Here is an 18,455-nt window from a genome sequence, read left to right as displayed (position 1 = left end):
GGAATGCCAAGGGCCTTAGTGGTCTACAGATCATCTTATTTACTCTCCCCCAGGCAGCCTTAGTCAAATCTATCCCAAATTCATCAAATGCCCCCGTGAAGAGAATTTTAACAACTGCTTTGGTCTCCTGAGCCAGTCCTTATGCCCCCTCCTTATTGAGACATCCAGCTTCAAGGTCCTTGCTACTCTGTGATTATAGAATATCTGATTGAACTTCTGAAGCAAAAAAAGTGTGGGATTGGGGAGCTGGCTAGGAAAAGAAGGTAAATTCAATCAGCGGGTGTTTATGGGGAACCGAAGAGGGGCAAGAAAAAAGGATAACATCTCACAGACACTTCCTTCCTCTGAGAAGTCTTTCCCAGAAGAGGGTTTTGTTCCAAGCTCCTGTGCACAGAAGGGAAGCAGCTGGCCAGTCACATGTGGGCTTTGCCCAGGCAGGGGAAGCGGCTGATTCGAAAAGGTGTCAAGTCATAGGATGGCATTAATTTCATGCTTAATTCATACAGGATCTTCCCCACAACAGGGGACAGCTTAAACCCATGCCCTAGGGAAAGGAGAACAGGTGGTCAGGCATCCTCAGAGACAGGTACTGGACTCCCTGGACGTCCCCTACACAGTCCCCAGATAGAGCTAACCTCCCCATTGGTCGCATCCCAAAGCTGGAAGTTGCCTCCCACCATGAGAACCCTTTCTTCTCTGATAGCCCCTCTCAACCCCCTTATATACTCAAGGTCTATGCTTTGGCCCCTCTCTGTTCAACTAAAAGCATGAAAAACACCATTTTGCCTGGCACTGAGGTGGGTCATCTTTAAGGCACCCCGTCTTCCCTCGCTCAGGCTCACCAGAGAATCCAGCACCAATGACAAGGTTGTCGTACTTTGGGTGTCGATCAAGAATGAAGTGCTCATCAGGGGTGTTCTAGAAAGAAACAATCACACCTGTGTCCTTTGAGGATAGAGGGAGGAAGAAGAATTGCAGGCTCAGAAGGGAGGAGACTCAGCTGGATTTCTTTCCAGAAAGAATAGGAATGGGGCACAGCAATGCTTTCTGCATGCCAGTGCCCTAGGGTACGCCAGCCTTTCTCATTTGTCCATCTGTCTCTTCTCGTGTAGAGCTATGAACACAGTAGGTGCTCAGTCAACGCGTGTAAACTAACTTTAGCGAAGACACCTCAGGCCCTGGTGACATCTGTCTCTTCTCTTTGTCCCTAAGGTCTGCTCAACTAGAACATCTTGCCAAAAACTCTTTTAGAGCTCTTCTGGGAAACATAGTGAAGGACTGCCAGATGTATGCCTAGTTTCCTAATGAAAAAGAATACGAATAACCTCTAGTGGGCCCTCTCTGGTGGAGGTGAACTGACCCGCAGGAATGAGCTCATTTGTTTCAAGTCACATACTGTGTCAGGGGTCAGGTAGAGTCCAGCCTGAGCAGCGCAAGGCCAGTCTGTCTCATTCCCCTGTTCTCCAGGGCTGCGAGAGAGCCTGGCCCAGTTGCCCACACCCTTACCGTGTACATGCAGTGCTCCATAACAGCAGGCTCAGGCTCTAAGTTAGGTAAGTGATCTCGGACAAAGCAGCTCAGGATGTGGATGTCTCGGATGTCTGAGAAAGCTGCAGGGCAGTCCCGCTCCTCAGGATCTGCATTGTTGCCGTGGTGATAGCAGACCTGGCTCCCAATCAGAGCAGTGTGAGCTGGGATGGCCGGCCTCCTGCACACCGCCCCCAACCCAGGGGGCAGGTTGTACACAGAATGCACCCCATCCATCATCCCAGCCTTCCCCAGTCCTGACAGATGCTGTTTGTTGCCACATGAGTTTGCCTAGCTGTCCATTCCCCCGCCAACCCTATGTTTGCAAAGGAAGGGCTCCAGGACAGCCAGGGGTCTTGTGTTGTGCATAGTGAATAGTGAAGTCCGTTCCTGCTCCTGCCCACTGGGATCCGAGGGAGTCTGGTGAGAGGAAAGTTAGAATAGCTGCCCCAAATCTGCCTGGGCCCCTATTAGCCTTCTCTTGTCCTCTCTGCTCACCTTCATCAGCCCTGGGTACTCTCCGGAGGGCAATCCATAGATGTGGTAAGGAGCCAGGCCAAAGCCCAGGAAGCATGGAAAGGCCTGGGACACACCATAGCTTCCGGGAACCTTCTCTCGCCAGTAACACACGTTGATCCGCAGGGTCTTGGAGCAGGAAGAAGAAGTGGGAAATGAAGGGAGAAAGCATTTCTGGGGTCCCGTAGCCCTTTAATGTAAGCCCAGATGCCCTGATTAACTCACCCATCTTTGTTTCACTCAATTCTCATGTCATTTACATGTTACATTATGTTATGATGCATAAAAATTGCTGAATCTGTCTCTTCCCCTATTCTTAATCTTCTCCCAAAACTGCATCCAGCCTACTTCTCTCTCTCTCCAGGAGTTAATAATACCTCATGTTTATTGAGTGCTTACTATAGGCCAGGTCATCTCCTAAGGTTTTATATATATATATGATTTAATTTAATTCTCCAACAGCCCTAGTCCCCATTTTACAGGTTATAAAATTGAGGCTAAGTGAGGTGAAGGTGAATAAAATTTGCCCAAAGTCATCCACTAGCAAGTGGCAGATGGAAGACTCAAGTCCATCTGGGTCCAAGGCTTCTTTTCTTTTCTTTTTTTTTTTTTTTTGCAGTACGCGGGCCTCTCACTGTTGTGGCCTCTCCCGCCGCGGAGCACAGGTTCCAGACCCGCAGGCTCAGTGGCCATGGCCCACGGGCCCAGCCGCTCTGCGGCATGTGGGATCTTCCCGGACCGGGGCACGAACCCGTGTCCCCTGCATCGGCAGGCGGACTCTCAACCACTGCGCCACCAGGGAAGCCCCAAGGCTTCTTTTCTTAAGCACCACCTCTCAGGCTTCTAGCTCCCCTTACCTGGAGAGGCAGCTCAATGCCCAGGGGACGGAGGAGCCGGTTGGCCCAAGGACCTGCTGTGATGATCAAGCTCTTGGCTTGGTAGCTCCTGGAGGTAGTTTTCACCATGACCAGTAGCCCTGGTTTTATCTCCATCACCTTCTCTCCATCATGCACTATGCCTCCTAGCTGTTGAATTGCATCCTGAAAGGGCAGGAGCAGGAAAGGGCAAATCAGTTATGTATGTGGTTCACCCTGGACAAAGAATCCTTCATCGAGTGCAGAAAAGAGAGGGCAGAATCTAGACCTCCTCTCCCATATTGTCGAGGCCTAGCAGGGTATATAAAACTGCCCAGTCCAAAAAGTCAAGACAAGCTGGCAGGGCAAAGGCTGTCATCCAACTGGGGGTCAGGGGATGGCTGATGGGGACCCAGGATGCCCAGAGCAGGAGCTGTAGTGCCCCTAATGCTGCACGATATCACCTGAAGAGCTCTGAGTGCCTTGTCAGCATAAAGAACTCCTCCAGACTTCTCCAAGAGCCCCACTTCTCCCCTGGCCAACCGAATATTGGGGAAACGTTGCTTCAGTTCCTCAGATGGAAGACACTGGTGTTCCACTCCCTGCCTAGACAGAGTAGCCTGGATTATCTTTAATTCTGCATTCTCCTTCATTCCCAGCAGCAGTAGTCCAGTCTGCCTATAAAAAAAAAAAAAAAGACACCTGAGTGGGAGTCTGCGTCTGGGCCCTGGGCCTTCTCTGTCATTTTTCAGCAAGGGGCCCAGACCAGGCATCAAGGGGAGTCCTGGCCTCACATTCAAAAAACAGGCAAAGACATCTCCATTCTGTTGTAACGGTCCAGTATTGTTGCGCTGGTTTCTAGCCCATCCCCAAGTCTGCCCTTGGCTCTCACTATTGGTTTGTTTATCCCTCCATCTTCCCTCATCAGGATGCATCCTGCCCTTGAGGTCAGAGATCCTAAGTCCTCTTTTATCTCCACACCTAGAAGGTGGTAAATGTTCAATGAACTTGATAAGATTTCTTCCCTTTCCTCCAGTCCCCTGACCCCACTCACTGTTTTGATCTCAATTCTTTATCCCTTTTCCCCTCCCCAACTCCCTGCTGTTTCTTTTCCCTGTTCCTTTTTCTTGTCATATAATGTTTTGTCTCTTCTTGTGATCTCTCTCTCAGTTTCTTCTCAGAGGCTGCCTGTTTTGTGGAAAGGGTCCTAAGTTGGGAGCTCTGGCCCTGGGTCCAGTCCCGGCATCCCCTCTGTGACCTTGGTCTGATTGCTCGCTGATCCCAGATTCCTCCTCTGTAACACATGACTCTTGGACTATTGGTGGTTCCACACCAGGGTAGTTGTGGAAATGACATGGATCATTTTTTTGCTTGTCACAATGCCTGGGGGTTGCCACTCACATTTGGTGGGCAGGGGCCAGGGATGCTAAACCTGCAATGCTCAGGAAGATCCCACCCAAATGCCAATAGTGTCCTCATGCAGAAACCCCAGTAGGTGAGATGGCCTCTTAGGACTCCAGCAGTTAATTCAGCGATTCAATGTTTTTGTTTCTCCCTATACATCCCTCTGTGTTTCTTCCACCATAAGAGAATGAGAGCTGTTTCTCTTTAACGCTTTCCATCTCTATGTCACAAGAGATCAGAGCTCCCTTTTGGGGGGTAACTGATCAAAACAGTAAAAGGGTCACTTTGGCCCTTGGGACCATTCCTGTAGTCCCTCTCGGTTTCAGCAGCCACAGTGACAAGCATCAGCCTGACACATCCCCCAGGTACTGTATATAAAGCTCGTAATGGCCTATAATGGAGTCTCATGGATATTACATGCTTCCAAATCCCACATTATCTGGTTGGGGGGATTAAAGAGAAGATTGGGAGGGGGTAGGGACACAGCGGGCCCTGGGGCCAGTGTCAGTACACAGAGCCACGCAGCATGCCCAATCCATTTGCCATGGCCCCCGCCTACCCCGCATTCACCACTGGTGAGAAAGCAGTGAATGCCTCTGCCTCTTCAAAGCTCAGCAGAGGAAAGATGCTGTAGAAATCCCCACCAGCCAGCAGACCGTCTTTTTCCTGTGGCCCCAAAAGGACTTCAGATTGGTTCTCAGTTAATGAAAACTTGCCTAGTAAACTCCTTGGTCAACAGGATAATTAAGTCACCCAAGCGTACGTTCTTGAGCCCTTTGTACCTGATGAGGTTGTAGCTGTGTAGAATTCTGGCAAAGACCTCACCTTAGCAGTCACAATGTCAGATCCCTGGCCCGGAAATTCCAGAGCAGCATGTTCTAACCTCTGCCTGCAATATACTAGCCTTGGTCTCTCACATACTCTGAGATTTAGTTACTTTCCCTTCCTTCCCTTCCTTTCTTCCTTCTTCCCTTCCTTCCTTCCTTCTTTCCTTGAAATAAGAACTCCTCTTTCAGGAATGTACTGTATGGAGGAAATGAACTCACGCCAAAGCAACAGGCAAATCTGTCGAATTATGAAATGCCGAGTGATGTTCTAATTCCCAAGCCGTCCTGCGGTGGATGAAGCGGGAGCTCCCTATCCCTAGGAGTAATCAGCAAGCTGATTCTGCTGGTGAATGTAATTGTGCCAATTGTAATCATTTTGCTCCAGCTCTCTGCCCCTGTGGCATTTATTTCTCAGCCCAGATATTGATCTACCAGTGGGAAATTTTCCAACTGAATTTGTGATGCTGGACCCTCCCCTAGTCCGGAGGTGCGTTTTGGGAAATTCTGATTTTCCGTGGATCACAGCTGAACTATTTGGCCTGAGGGAAACCATGCACTGCCAGAGAAATGCCTTGGATCGGAGAGAGATTTTTGACCATTATGAGCAAGTCAGAAATAAATGTAAAACACTGCCTGGAAATGCAAAGGCCTGTCATTATGGGAAATAGGTGAGAGGCTCCTGTGGGAGATGCTTAGAGAACTGGAAAGCAGTCAATCAAAACCGGGTTCGGAGAACGGGCCTTTTTCCCCCAGTATGAAGATAGATGACTTCCATGCGCAGATTGAAAATCATTTAAGTACTTATTTTCTTAATGGCTTTTCCTAGATCCCAATAAACAATCTGCTCATTCTGCATCAGTTTCTCACCCCTATGCTCTGGGCCTCCCTTTCCTCTTTTTCTGCTCAGATCCAGGCTATGAAGTTTGGGGAGGAGGAGGGTGAGAAGGGACAAGGGCATTGCAGGAAAAAAAAAAAAAGTGACCAGGAAATGAGCAGTCAGGGCTGGTCTAGAAAGACGGCACCTTGTAGTGAGGCTGGGGTGCTGGAGATCCCTGGAAAGAGGGCAGCTCCCAAGTCCCAGAACACCATCAAAGCATTTGGTACTAACTGTGCCTTCCTCCCAACCCTAGCTGGATGAAAGAGTGCAGCTCCCAAGTCCCAGAACACCATCAAAGCATTTGGTACTAACTGTGCCTTCCTCCCAACCCTAGCTGGATCCAGCCCTAGGAAGAGATAATCCAAGATTCCTCCCAAGGGCCTTGTTGACTTCGCTATGGCCCAACTAAAGCCTCAGACATGATGTAGGGAGTTGGTGATGAGGGATTTCCACCAGTTACTATAGCAGGACAGGAGGCAGGATGGAGTGGGGAGGATTTGGGAGGGGCAGACAGCTCTCCCTGCATCTGCCATCTCCCATCCCAAGCTCCAGCTTTCCCCGCTCTGGGTTAAAAGTGCCAGGAAAGCCAGCTCTCAGAGTCACCTTGGGGAAGGGACTCCAACAGGGACTTGGTAATGGCTGCCGTCTTTGTTGGTTTGGGAGGAGCTCTTGGCGTTTCATCTTCTGCTCAGTGGGCCGAGGTGGAATTGGTTAACAAAGACTGCTCCAGGGAGGGGATGTGGCTGACAAGCCAGACACTTCGCAGACACAGGAAGCAGCAGCTGCGCGGGGGGCCACCAGGTTCTGGCAGCAGCTGTACTGCCTATGGCTGTGATCTTGTCTGATATTGTCAGCTAAGCAGGGGCAGCCCGGGTCAGGAGCTAGATAGTGGGACTCAAAGGGAGAAGGTGGGGCAGGAAAGAGATGGGCCACAGAGCTGGGATTTGCTCTTGGTATCAGCAACCTGGCTGTACACATCACAAAAGATTCAGACCTTGTGATCTGACACATGTGTCATCGTCTGTTCCCAGAATATATGCAGATATCCTGAGCTACCCATATTTAGTATGCCACTGTCACAGGAAGCAGCAGAACAGAATGAAGAGAATTGGACAACCACCTTATCAACTCCTGAAGGTTTTTTTTTTAAATCATCATCAAATATCATGAAGTTAATATGTTCATATCTATCAGTTCAATTATGATATTGTGCTGGTTCTTCCAGAAGAACCTAGGAGAATAAGAATCACACAGCTAATGAATCATTTAGAAAATCAGAATTAGGAACAAAAGCTAAAGGAATTGGAATAGGAAGTATCTGTTCTGTGTCTCTACTAAGTAAAAGAACCAAATAAATTAGTGTGCCTGAGTAAATTAGGTTGGCCGTAAGAAAGGACTTGCTAATAATAACAACAACAACAACAACAATAATAATGCCTAGCACTATACAGAACTTCAAAGATTTTTCAAAGAACATTCACTTTACTCTTCATTTTCCATAATTGGGGCTGTGAAGCATAGGGATAGTCTTTTAAGAGGAGCCATGATATGTCCCAGTCTTTAAATATATGTTAGCAGCCTTCTGACCTGGGATGATTTAGACATGAACTTGTTTGGAAACAGGGGATGGACAAGGTAACCAGTTTGTGGTAGTTCCTAAATCAGGAGCCAGCAAGCGATGACCCAGTGGCCATGCCCATTTGTTTACATATTATCTGTGGCTGCTTTCACAATGGCACAGTTGAGTTGCTGGCAGAGTTGAATTGTTGCAATAGAGACCATATGGCCTGCAAAGCCTGTAAAACTATGTGGCCATTCACAGGAAAAGTTTGACAAACCGTGTTCTAGACTGAAAGTTGAGTAATTCTGTGACTTGCACTACAGGTTAAGACCCTGACTACTCAGTAGCAGCCCTCTCATGAGTTTGTGGGGAGAATTAAATAAGTTAACATGGATCAAGTACTTTTAGAACAGCCTTAGTTTCTCTTTCTAAGCACTAAAACACGCAGTGATAATGATAATGATGATGATGATTTGTCAGGTACTATGGCAAGCTCTTTACAAACTTTATCCTCACAACAGACACAGGAAATAGATATTATTGCCCCTACTTTACAGATGAGAAAACTGAGTCTCACAGAGGTTAGACAGCTTGCTCCAAACCACACAGCTAAATATGTCAGAGCAAGATGATATCTAGAGCCAGGCCTGCCTGGTTCCAAAGCCCTTCCAAATTCCTGTCCTCCTGCCAAAGAGAGGGATTGTGAGATTATGAGATTCTGCTATCCAAGGATCCCTTTCCCTCTCTCCAGCAGCCCTTCCCCTCGATGTCCATGGTTGCTGCATCCCATCTGTCTCCTTCTGCCTTTCTTCCCCCCTTGCTCAATGGAGATAGGATAGAGCTGACCCAGAATAAGTGGAAGGTACTGCCATTTATTCAGAAGTGCTAGGCATAGTGCCAAGTATTTCACAAGAGTCTCGTTTAATCCTCACAAAGCCCTGTGAGAAAAATGAGGTGCAGAGAGGTACAGAAACTTTTCCAAGGTCACACAGCTGGTAAGAGGCAGCGCACAAAGTCAAATTCAAGCCTGTCTGACTCCAGAATTGTCTCCCCTCTGAAAGATTCCAGACGCTTTCCAAACATCTTCTAGTTGCCTCCTTGTCTGCTGGGATGAACTGTGCCCTCTAAGGCCTCAGAAGTTCTTTTAACACAAGATACTCAGCAGTATTCACAGATGGCTGACAGAGAGAGGTCCCTTTGCCAGGCCACGCCTCAGCAAGACATGCGCCTTTATTTGGGTGCTGGGTGTATTAGCTACCTCTGGAATAAATCTGTAATTAGCTGCCCTAGCTGTATTTGCATAATGGATTTCACTTTGTTCTTAAGTTAATGGTGTTTTTGCAACAGAACAGTAACCTCTTGGTTCCTGGCCATTGAAAGAACTGCCACCCTGTAGGGTAGAGCAGTGGTTTTGTAGGAAGTTCAGTTAAGAGCCACAGAGAAGGCGGGAGGGGTGGTAGCATGGTTGGTAAAAGTTCTCTTTGCCTCCTGGGTTGTCTGCCTTCTTCCCCATGAATATTTGAAAGGTCAGTGAGAGGGGCTCTTAAGGGTCAGAGAAGGCCATGCAGGCAACAGAGAAATAGCTGCAGGCTCACTCCCTGGTCAGCAATGCAGCCTGAAGAGCATCCCCATTTGCTCCTATGGGAGGAGGTATTCAGAGAATGAAATGGATTTATAAGGGTTGTTCTGGGGGAGAGGACCCAGCATGAAAGTTTGTGATACTAGTAGGAATATAAAGAATCAGGCAGAGGCCTTCTTCTCTATTTCAATCCCTGCCCTGAGAGGGTCTCTGACGGTTCCACGGAGATGTAGATACAAACTCCAGCTCTGAGCATCTGCCCAGTGTCTTTCCAGCAGTTTTCCCCAAACAACCTCTGCAAGCCTTGGACACATGGTCTAACCCCAGCCCTGGAACTCAGAGACTGTCAAGAGCCAGCTGGACCTGTCAGGTCACCATGATGACAGCAAGCAGAATGCTTCCACGTGTCTGGCACTTTCGGAGGCCCCGTGTCCCTCCGTTGCATGTCAAGTATTCCTGGCACCGCCCTCTTGCATAGTAAAAGCACCCCCAGGTGCTGAGCCCCATGATTCAAGGAATTCTCCCCCACCAACCCAACCTGCATAATTGGGTTCCCGCCTCATGCTCCAGCTGGGCCCATATCTGGTAGCACTCAGCCATCATCTGGGTGTAGAAGTCTTCAGGGTACGCCCTTCGGATTATCCGGCTCTGCCCATGGGAACTTCCTCGGGAGTGCGGGAGGAAGAACTGGAGAAGGAGGACAAGAGACAACTGCAGCTGTCACCCCTCCCCGTTCGGAGCCCACTCATCATGTGTCAACAAGGAACACTTATTCTTCAGATATTTCCATACAGTCTCCCTTTGTGGCCAAGTTACTGACTTGGCTTCAGGATAGAGTTTCTTCAGTAGCTCTAACTCAGGCATCCTTTTTGCTAACATCATTCACTTCCCGAAGTCCCTCTGTGAGTTAGTCTTCAGTCATCCTGCTGCAACCTTGCCCCACTTAGACTCATGGAGAAGCAGAAAGAACCTTTGAGATCATTCTAGTCTAGGCTCCTCATTTTTATGCACAAGAAAACTGATGCTGACTCTTTCTCTGTAGCTTCAGATTGCTCAGGACAAGAGAACCATGTTGAGATTTAGCAAAAGATGGAGTGTTTCCTGAAAGGTTGGACCAGGAATCCCTCAGGCTTTGAGAAAACTGATAGAGAAATGAAAAAGGTTTCTAACCAATCCAGTTCATTACCAAGAAGAATAAACCAAAACCAGCCTGGATAGATTTAGGCAGAATGGGAGGGTAGAAACCTTTGGAAGGTGGGCTGGGTGCACCTGCCTTGGGAAGGCTGCAGATATACAGGGCCCAGGCATATGTACAGTGGCCAGTAGACTGCACTTCATGGGGTCACTTTTCTATAAGGAAAAAAAAAAACCTAAGTCTTATTTCCTGTGTATCAAACAGGGAGGCTGCTATTATCCAGAGGTGGCAGAAAAAACAGAAGCCTCTGCTGGTTTCCAGGGTGAGAGGCCAGAAATATGCAGGGAAGAATCCTACCTCCTAGACTGACAAATCAGCCTTTCCCTCTAGGCAAATAAGGTTACCCAAAGCAGAACTGATTACTTTTCTGGGCCAGGGCAACCATTTTGGCACAGAAGAGACTGGGAGGGAAGAAAGAAGAGCATGGGGTCTGGGGCACTTCTTGGTCAAGAGCAGGATCTGGGAGGCAGCAAAAGGAGGAAATGTGCCTAGAAACCCAAACTGGGTCTTAGGGAGGGTGGAACTTTCTTTGCATTGTCATGAAACACAGCAGGCAGCTAAGCTACAAATTGCATAGAATTTGTGAAGATCAGGCCCTTTGGCCTTCACCCCACAGGAAACCCTCTTGGGGGAGAAGAAAGGGACAGTCCCTGAGGTCAGGAGTGCAGAGGGGACACGGTACCTGCTCCAGCAGGAGGACCCTCTTCCTGTGTTTGGCCAGGTGGTACGCAGTGAAGCAGCCCTGGATGCCTGCCCCGATCACAATGGCGTCATAGAGATCTTTCTGAGCAGCCATCCTGCCCACTGAGTTAGCCCTACAGCCTCAGAGACCACATACAAAGGAGAAGGCAAGCGGAGGCGGGCTCCAGCCTGAAGGAGGAGGAGTAAAGCAAAGTCCAACCTGGCCAGCATTCCCACAATTCCCTGGGCCCTGTCCTTCTCCCCACTCCTCCCAACCCCCAAAACCTGGCACAGGGCTGAGCCCCCGCCTCCCCTGCAGAGCAGAGCTGGGTAGTATGATTTGTGAGGTTTAGCCCGGCTCAGCTGCCAGCCTCACCCTTGCATCCCTCTAGCTTTCTATTCTTGGCTCAATTATTGTCATGCAAATGGATCCTTCCTATGCCACCTTCCTGTCTCATTATGATCTTTGTCTCAGGCCTTCGGCCCTGGAATTTCAATGCCTCCTAGACCAAGCTGGGCACCCGGAATGCTGCCTCCCCCTGCTGGCCTCCCTCTCTCCAGCCTGATTTCCTTTGGAGATTCTAGAGGGTACAGACCAGGCATCTGCCTAGGGCGTGAGGGCCCCTGGAGTGAGGGCTCCCTCTGTGCAGGGCAGTGTGCTAAATGAGTACTCTTGCATGCATGTGGGACAGAGCTTGCATGTGGGATTTGTAAGGCCTAATTCTTTTTATTTTTAATTTATTTATTTTTGGCTGCGTCGGGTCTTTGTTGCTGCGCGCAGGCTTTCTCTAGTTGCGGCAAGCAGGGGCTACTCTTTGTTGCGGTGCGCTGGCTTCTCATTGCCGTGGCTTCTCTTGTTGCAGAGCATGGGCTCTAGGCGTGCGGGCTTCAGTAGTTGTGGCATACGGGCTCGGTAGGTGTGGCTCGCGGGCTCTAGAGCACAGGCTCAGTAGTTGTGGTGCAGGCTCCGCGGCATGTGGGACCTTCCCGGACCAGGGCTCAAACCCGTGTCTCCTGCATTGGCAGGCGGATTCTTAACCTCTGTGCCACCAGGGAAACCCAGGCCTAATTCCTATACAATTTGTGGGGGGGGGGGGGCTCTGTAAGGAAAGGAAAAGAGGGACTTCCCTGGTGGTGCAGTGGATAAGACTTCGTGCTCCCAATGCAGGGGGCCCAGGTTCGATCCCCGGTCAGGGAACTAGATCTCACAAGCTGCAACTAAGGAGTCCATGTGCCGCAACTAAGGAGCTGGTGAACTGCAACTAAAGAGCCCTGGAGCTGCAAGTGAGGAGCCTCCGGCCACAACTAAGACCTGGTGGAAAGGAAGAAAGGAAGAAAAGGAAGGAAAGAAGGAAGGAAGGAAGGATAAAGAGAGAAAGAAAGAAAGAAAAAAGAAAAGGAAAAGAAAAATTGTGGATACAAAATTACGTGCTAGGATTTGGAAGAGATTGTGCAATTAAGGAGCCCTGTGGTTGAAGTTTCATTAGCTTCCCGATAAATCAATCTCTGCATGCATTATCTAGTTTAATCCTCACAGTCCTAGGTGTAAATATTTTTATCCCTACTTTTGGCACATTAAAGATGGCTCCCAATTCTTGGTCACTCTTCCCATCACAGGCTCTGTGACTGCTTGACCTATAGAATATGGTGGAAGTGACACTGGGACACTTTCTGGCCCAAGCCTTAAAAGCAGCTTCCTCTTCTTGTCTTGGAACACCCACTCTTGGACCCCTGAGCCTCCATGTTAGTCCAACCACCTGTTGGAGAGACCACATGGGGAGGCCCTGAGACTACATAGAGAGCCAGACATAAGAGTGAAGCAATCTTGGACCCTCCATCCCAGCCCAGCCACCAGCTAAATGCCACTGAGTGACCCAATTAATGCCACGTGGAGCAGAAGACTCATCCAGCCAAGACCGATCTGAACTCCTGACCTACAAAATCATGAGATAGAATAAAACAGTTGTTGTTTTTAGCTGCTAAGATTTGAAGTAGTTCTTTATGCAGCCATAACTGAAACACCACTTTACAGCCAAAGACATGAAGGCTTACGGAGGTTATAACTTGCCCAAAGCCACGCACCTGGTAAACATAGGCACTGAGGTGTGAACCTCGGTTTGCCTGTTCCAAAACCTGTTCCCTTAACCACCGTGCTATACCAAGGAGTAGTCAGACTTGTAATGATGATTCTGATTTGAATATTTTGCTGTTTCTCTCATGGCCATACTGTGAGTGGGAGAAAACAATAGATCAGGACATCCATGTGACCATAGGAAGATGCTTAGCCCTAGCAAAGAATCCTCCAGAGTGGCCTTGGCAACTAGCTGTTCTTTCAGCCCAGGCTTCCTTTCCTAGGAAGATAGGGGCCCAGAGAGGAGGTGCCATCCGATTGGCATTTCTTTTTCTTCTGAAAAAATTTTCTCTAGGATCCAGAAGTCACCTCAACTCTCCCCAATCCCTGACCCACATGGGACAAGATAGCATTCACCTCACGAAGGGACAGCTTCATTACAGTAAAAAGTGGCAGACATAACTGAGAAAAATGGACTATTTAAGTACGTAAAGGCTTGATATAAATATATAAGGTCAGCCTTTGGATTTCTCTTGATAAGATGTCAGAGGAGATGAACAGTTTACACAAAGGAGAAGCAGACAATAAATCCTCACGTGGAAATGTACCCAGTCTCACTAGCAACGAAAGAAATGGGGATTAAATAACTTCAAGGTACACTTACGTGCCTATGAAATGAGCAAAAATAAATAAAAATGATAAAATCTGTCAGTACAGTGGGGACGGAGAGAGAGTAGGGTTGGCAACTCAGATTGTCTGGGCTTTCTGGAGAGCTCCGGGGTGGTAAAATGGTTCAAACCTTCTGACCTAGAAATTCGACTTGGGGAACTATACCCCAAGGAAATATCCAAGGGAAGAAAAAGACATTTGTATGAAGACATTCCTAGTTGCACTTTTATAATATAAAAAAATGGGAAACAGCCCAGCCACAGGGGACAGCTGAACAAACTCTGGCCCGTCGACACAGTGGAATACTAGGTAGGATTCAAAATGACAAGTGTGAGGACAGAGGGCTCCGTAGACCTGTGTATATGAAATCATACTGAGGAAGAGACGCAGAACACAAATAGACACACACGGATCACAACCACGAGTTACGTGTGTGTGTATCAAAGATCTAAAGAGAATTTGGCAAGGTGATTGAGCTTAATGCTCATTAATTCCTGTATTCTATAAAAATTGCACTTCCATTCATAATTTGTAAAAGGATGAGGAGAAATCCCCTGAGGAAACAGATGCTTCATATCTTCCCGGTCACCGGTTCCGGGGCCTGGGGAAGTTCTTTTTTTGTTCTAATCTCAGTTTTCCCCAGCTGCACCCCCCACCCCACCCCATCCCCCGACATTTCTTATTGTTTGTCCTCCAGGGAAGCTACAAAGCAGCTCTGTATCCCACATCTCCTTTGTTTAATATAACTTCAGAAATAAAATAACAATTCCGTTTCCCCATCCCTACTTCACAAGCCTGCCCTCGATTCCTGGACTCAAGCATTCTGCTTCTTGTTAAGAATTTCAAACGACTCCTCTGAAAGCAGACACTGGCCATGGTCCAACCTTCAAATGAAAAGCAAACCGGCTTCTGAAGGCTGCCCCTCTCTCTCAGGGTTGCCCATCCTTGTGGCCATCCTGATAGGGGCAGGTAGAGAGAAACTATCCCCTCAAATTCCCTATTAACACCCATTCTGGATCCGAAGACCATTAAAGGGAGAGCCAGCAGCCCTACGCCGCTGCCATGTGTCAGCAATTGCCACTGTGTCCTGGGGCAGAGCCGCGGAGGATGTAAGGCTGAACTGCTCATCTGATGGTTTGATTGACACTTTGCAGACAGGGGTGGGAGAGCCGAGCCAGGGAAGCAGCAAGCTGTACAGCTCAGAAATTATGAGAGGACCCGAATCGTGAGAGAGAGAGAGAGAGAGAGAGAGAGAGAGAGAGAGAGAGAGAGAGAGCACGGAATAAATAAGAGAGACCTACCTGGGAGTTGAATGACTAGGGAGAGGCTTCTGTTCTCTTTCCTCTGCACCTCTTTGCCAAGGAGCTGGAGCCTGGGGCAAGGAGACAGGCAGGCCAACCAGGAAGTGGCCCCTCCAGACCCATCCTGCCGGGTGCTGAGGGTGTTTGGGGAAGAATGTGCAGAGGATGCCAGCATGAGAAAACCGAGAGCAGCAAAGCTGGATCTGTACGTGGTCTCCATACACATTTCGGACCTATTGCATGTCTCAGCTTTCATCCCTCTCCTCCATCCCCACTCCCTTTGCCCCAGGTCGTCCATCTGCCTTCCTTCACCTAGATTCTTGCATTAACCTCATAAGCGGTCTCTCCACCCCATCCTTGCCCCTCTTAATCTATCCTTCCGTGTTCCTGCCAGAATCCTCTCTCTAAACAGCAAATCTGAACATGTCACTCCCCAGCTGAACATTCTTTAATAGTTGCCTATTTCCCATTAGGATAAAATCGCAACTTCTTAGCTTGGCACACAAGGCAGTAGGCGTTGTGGCCTCTGTCTGCTCCTGCAGTTCTACCGCGGGTCCCTTCTCATTGTGCACTTTAGGCCCTGGCAAGGCTAAGCTGAGAGAGGTTCCAGCGTTCCCTCTGATGATCCCAAATCCCTCACACAGCCGCAGGCTGACTTGGATGACCTCTCTCCTATAGTCCTTTCCTACCCTGTCTTCATCTCCATGATAACAACGAGCAGAGAATACTGTATTGATAAGTGTCTGCATGTCTGCCTTCACCCTAAGCTCCTTAAGGAGAAGGGTCTTCTTTTGATTGTCATTTTTATAGGTAATACAGACATAAGGAACAGCAATGAAAAGGTTCAAAAGAAAACACTACAAAAATGAATTCTCCTTCCCACCCTGTCCTCAGCCATTTCCTGCTCCTCACCACATGCAATACTGTCACTATTTTCTTTTGTATGCTTCCAGAGATGTTCTATGGGTATACAAACATATGGTATATTCTTTTTTTTTTTAATCTCAGAAGTAACATACTATACAGCACCTTGCTATTTCCATTTCCTATATCTTGGCTTCCACCTGAGTCATCCGGGGCTGGCACATTCTTCCTGATGGCTGCATAGTATTCCCCGGTGTGGAGGAGGCATATGGGACAGAAAATAACCCACACGTGTTTGCTGAATAGACAGTGGGTTTCTCTGGCTGTCACAGACACCTTAGACATGTGGCTCTCTAGCCTGCTGGTATTAGGTGTTCAGGGAGGTGAGAGGTCTGTTCTGGACTCGCCCAGCAAGTTTATCAAAGGCTGACAGTGTCTTCTGTGAGTTGCTGAGGACAGTACCCTCCTTCAAGCCAGGAGGTAGGGGGTGGAATCCCCAGAGACCCTGACTTCTGCTTCCTGCCATGCCTTTGTTTTGGGTTTGTTAAATGGCAAATATTAGGGTCAACTCTGCTCCCTCAAGACAAGAGTTCGACTAGTAAGCAGTCTCCAGGGGAGGGAGGAAATAGGGAAAGTCCTGGAAATTGGGCCGAAACCTCTGAGAAAATATTAAATCATCATTTAGCCTGAGCACTGGGGATCTACCTATGAAAGGATGCTCTCAGACCTCCCTAGGATGAGAGGAAATTCAATAAAAATGAGGGAGAAGAGGTTTTCATTGTCTTAAGGGAAAACATCCCTGAAGATGAACAATGGAATCTTCTTAATCTTGTCTTGAGGGCTTTCTACCCCAGCTCTATACAAATATGTGTGCATATTTGCACACTCATCTAACTGTGGTGCTCTAAGATATACCCAAGTGTTCATTAAGTAGCTGTATTTACATGTATGTGTATCTGAGTGGGTATATTTCCACCACTAGGCTTTTGTTTGTTTGTTTGGTTTTTGGTTTTTGGTTTTTTGTGGTACGTGGGCCTCTCACTGTTGTGGCCTCTCCTTTTGCGGAGCACAGGCTCCGCAGGTGCAGGCACAGCGGCCATGGCTCACGGGCCCAGCCGCTCTGCGGCATGTGGGATCTTCCCGGACCGGGGCACGAACCCGTGTCCCCTGCATCGGCAGGCGGACTCTCAACCACTGCGCCACCAGGGAAGCCCTGTTTGTTTGTTTTTTATAAAATATTTATTTATTTGGCTGCATCAGGTCTTTGTTGCGCCATGCAGGACCTAGTTCCCTGACCAGGGATCGAACCCGGGCCCCCTGCATTGGGATCATGGAGTCTTAGCCACTGAACCACCAGGGAAGTCCCCCCCACCACCAGGCTTTTGGAGAAGGTCCCATTAAAGCTCAGCAGGCATTGAGGGAAATGGCAAATCAAAGAGTGTTGAGAATTGGTCCCCCAGTTCTGCTCCTAGGAGGTGAGGGTGTGTCTGGAATGGAGACTGCGTGATGAATCCTGTCAGGAATCTCCCCTTCCTCTCTCTTCCACATCTTTCTTATGCTTCATAGCCTGGATATCAGGAAACTCTGGGGTGGGGAGTTGCAGGGAGGAGTGAGAATTGGGGGCAGGGAAAGAAAAGTAGCTTTTGCATGAATTGGGCTGGCTTGACAGGTGACAAATAACAACTAAAATTCGGTAGTGTGCAGAAAGATTAACTCCAGGGGTTCAACTCTCTGGTATTCTCCAGTTTTCAGGGAGATATTGTCTTCCCCTCTCCCACCTCTGCAGATGTTGCTGTTTGTTAGGGAAGGCAGATGGATATGGGAGTTCAGGTCCTCCCCACAATATACTGCCAGACGCAGGGTCATAGCGGCAGAGAATCAGAGGGAAGCCTGAAGGAAAGGAGGGAAGGGAAGGGAAGCAGAATTCTAGACAGCAACTTCTAAGTCATCTTCAATTCCCATTTTCTGCTTGTGACCTCCAGGCTGCCCCCCAAACCAGTCTAGCCCATCTCCTGAGCATTAATGCCTGTAACATTCATCTCATACTCTGCTTTCTCACTGGTTCTTATTCTTCTGTTCTTTTTTGTTTCTGCCTTGGGCCCCCTTTCTTCCCTTGAGATCAAGAGAGGAGAGGTTTGAGGGAAGGCCTTTGTGGGTGGATGGTACGATACCAGGGCCTGGTTGGAGGAGAGGCCTCAAGGCAGTGGAAGAGGGAGAAAGGCCAAAAGGAGCCAGGGAATCTTAGGTACTAAAGCCATAGGGCTCTGCTTCTTGGTGGGAGGCTTTATGGAGGTTTAGCCTGCTGGGGCTGGGAAGAAAACTCTGGAGGAGAGGCCTCAAGGCAGTGGAAGAGGGAGAAAGGCCAAAAGGAGCCAGGGAATCTTAGGTACTAAAGCCATAGGGCTCTGCTTCTTGGTGGGAGGCTTTATGGAGGTTTAGCCTGCTGGGGCTGGGAAGAAAACTAGCTGTACCAACTCCCTCCTTTCTCATCTGGCTGCTGATTTTTTTTTTTTTTTTTTTTTTTTAATT

The 18,455-nt window shown here is 48.5% G+C and overlaps 1 protein-coding gene across 1 annotated transcript in view; it reads right to left on the bottom strand.

Moving 5' to 3' along the window:
- PIPOX (pipecolic acid and sarcosine oxidase) overlaps positions 1-11,206 on the bottom strand; it is a 12,265-nt gene extending 1,059 nt beyond the window's left edge. The window contains exons 1-8 of the mRNA XM_007452435.1: positions 11,023-11,206; positions 9,684-9,832; positions 3,362-3,575; positions 2,901-3,083; positions 2,026-2,172; positions 1,507-1,665; positions 843-918; positions 1-544 (exon numbers count right to left, since the gene is read on the bottom strand). The exon at positions 1-544 is cut by the window's left edge and continues 1,059 nt beyond it. Coding sequence (XP_007452497.1) covers positions 414-544; positions 843-918; positions 1,507-1,665; positions 2,026-2,172; positions 2,901-3,083; positions 3,362-3,575; positions 9,684-9,832; positions 11,023-11,136 — 1,173 coding nt within the window. The 5' untranslated portion in view covers positions 11,137-11,206 and the 3' untranslated portion in view covers positions 1-413. The remainder of the gene's footprint in view (positions 545-842; positions 919-1,506; positions 1,666-2,025; positions 2,173-2,900; positions 3,084-3,361; positions 3,576-9,683; positions 9,833-11,022) is intronic.
- Between the last annotated feature and the right edge of the window lie 7,249 nt (positions 11,207-18,455).

Source organism: Lipotes vexillifer, unplaced genomic scaffold (genome assembly GCF_000442215.2).
Source record: "Lipotes vexillifer unplaced genomic scaffold, Lipotes_vexillifer_v1.1 scaffold216, whole genome shotgun sequence".
Taxonomy (NCBI): domain Eukaryota; kingdom Metazoa; phylum Chordata; class Mammalia; order Artiodactyla; family Lipotidae; genus Lipotes; species Lipotes vexillifer.
Note: the sequence above shows the minus strand (reverse complement) of the source record. Positions and strands in the feature narration are given on the sequence as shown.